The sequence below is a fragment of the Propithecus coquereli genome, unplaced genomic scaffold (genome assembly GCF_000956105.1).
Source record: "Propithecus coquereli isolate 6110/MARCELLA unplaced genomic scaffold, Pcoq_1.0 Scaffold114, whole genome shotgun sequence".
Classification (NCBI taxonomy): domain Eukaryota; kingdom Metazoa; phylum Chordata; class Mammalia; order Primates; family Indriidae; genus Propithecus; species Propithecus coquereli.
Genome location: NW_012135414.1, coordinates 1,468,672 through 1,470,691, shown reverse-complemented (window position 1 = coordinate 1,470,691; position 2,020 = coordinate 1,468,672). Strand labels below are relative to the sequence as shown.

General features: G+C 34.8%; 1 protein-coding gene across 1 annotated transcript in view; it reads left to right on the top strand.

Moving 5' to 3' along the window:
• Positions 1 to 2,020, top strand: part of MELK (maternal embryonic leucine zipper kinase) — a 52,321-nt gene that overhangs the window by 41,871 nt on the left and 8,430 nt on the right. Inside the window, exon 8 of the mRNA XM_012656045.1 lies at positions 1,079 to 1,175. Within this exon, the coding sequence (XP_012511499.1) occupies positions 1,079 to 1,175 (97 nt within the window). The remainder of the gene's footprint in view (positions 1 to 1,078; positions 1,176 to 2,020) is intronic.

The following is a 2,020-nucleotide window of genomic DNA, read 5'->3' as shown; positions in this document are numbered from 1 at the left end:
TCTTGCTCAGGCTGGTCTCGAACTCCTGACCTTGAGCGATCCACCCGCCTCAGCCTCCCAGAGTGCTAGGATTACAGGCGTGAGCCACCGCGCCCGGCCACTAAAGTGAATATTGTTACCTCTGAAGGGTATAAAAGTTTTAGATCATAAACAAAAAGTTAACTAATCAGTGGTAACAAAATTTTTTTTTTTTTTTTGGTAAAGTCTTCCCTTAACACTTTATTTAAAAGAGGCTCCTCCTATCCACCCTGCTCCCCTTATAGTTGTTTCTTTCTTATTTTGACAATCTCCCCAAATAGAATGCCCACCCTTAAGATATGTCCTGAATCCTACCATTTGTGATGGTAGAGGATTTGTTTCATTCTCTGCCATATCTCTATTGTCTAGAAAAGTACCTGTGTTATAATTGGTTCTCAATACATAATTTGTTGAATGAATGAACGTATGTTTTCTGGTTCAAATCACAATTTTTTTTTACCGGTAACCGATTTGTTAATGCAAATTTGTCACAAACTATCTGAGATGCAAATACCCTACTTAGAATAAAGCACAAAATTCTGGAACAGGGAATATAAAAAATAATATAAAAATAAAAGCTCACATTTCTTTAATAAGTTATGTCAAGTTTTCCCCTGAAATGATTCTCTTTGCCTAAAAGGAATTGAATAGGGCTATGAATTGAATTAATTCCTTTCAATACCATATCAATTAAAAGCATAAATTGGGCCCACGTATAATAACAGATTGACTTTTATTTATAGAAAGGAGAATCAGTAATTATGAGATCTGTATTTATATGATCTATTTAGATTTATCATATGATATTTATAATAAAATCATAAGCATGGCCTCAGTTTAAAGAAAAAGAAGAGCCATACATGCAAGGCAAAATGATTTTGTTTTTATTATAAATCACACAGAAACATTTCTTTAAAGAGTTAGAGCCTTTGACATCACTGCCCAAGTGGTTACAATATTTCTGAGTCAATGAATAAGGTGATGTATGCATTATTGATAGAAATTTTGGAGCCGTAGTATATCAGCTACATATGGTTTGTGTTTGTTGTGTTTCTTATAGCTAGAAACTGGTGCCTGAAAGAAACCCCAATAAAAACGCCAGTAAATTCAACAGGAACAGACAAATTAATGGCAGGTGTCATTAGCCCTGAGAGGCGGTAAGTGTTCAGTTTTTTAGACTCTTTGATCATTAGTATATGTAACCAGATTTCCTTTTTCATATGTGTTAAACCTGATTAAGGTGAATCATCACACAGATTCTGTTGGAGACTGTGGGAATATCTGTCTGTATGAGGATGGTCTGTGGCTTTTACTAGACCTGTTGCCACTGCCTTCCTCATGGGGTGGAATTGTGAAACTGATCAAAAGTAGGACTGGCACCTTAACTTAAAGTACAGCAGGCTAGAAAGACAATGGCCCTCGCCCCAGGCATGTACTTCCCTTGCTGAGGCCCATCTTTCCCTATGCTCCTCTCAGTAGAGTATAGATAGCTACCAACAGATATTAGTTCTCCCAAATAGTAAAGATACTGGTGTTTGAGAGAAAACCCACTCCTCTTTGAAAAGTTCTGTAGCATAGATGACCCTTCATTGTCTTTTATAGCTATTTTTTTAAAGTGTGATCCATTTTGGTGACAGTTGGGAGAAGTAGAATGTAAACTGGTTATTAGATGATACTATGGAATTATTATTATTTTTCTTGACATGATATGGCATTGTGATTATGTAAGAAAATGTCCTTATTCATTGGAGATGTATACTGAAGTGTTTCAGAGTAAAGTGTCATGATATCTTTAGATGGGTTACTTTCACATAGCTTAGCAAATAAGTAATATATTTAATGTATTTATTATCCATATACATAGAGAAAGCAAATGTGTCAAAATATTAACAATTGTTGAATCTAGGAGGATATATGGGTGTTCATTGTACTGTTCTTTCAACTTTTCAAGTGTTTTTATTTGACACTTTATAAAAAGGAAGGGGAAAAATATTAACAGTTT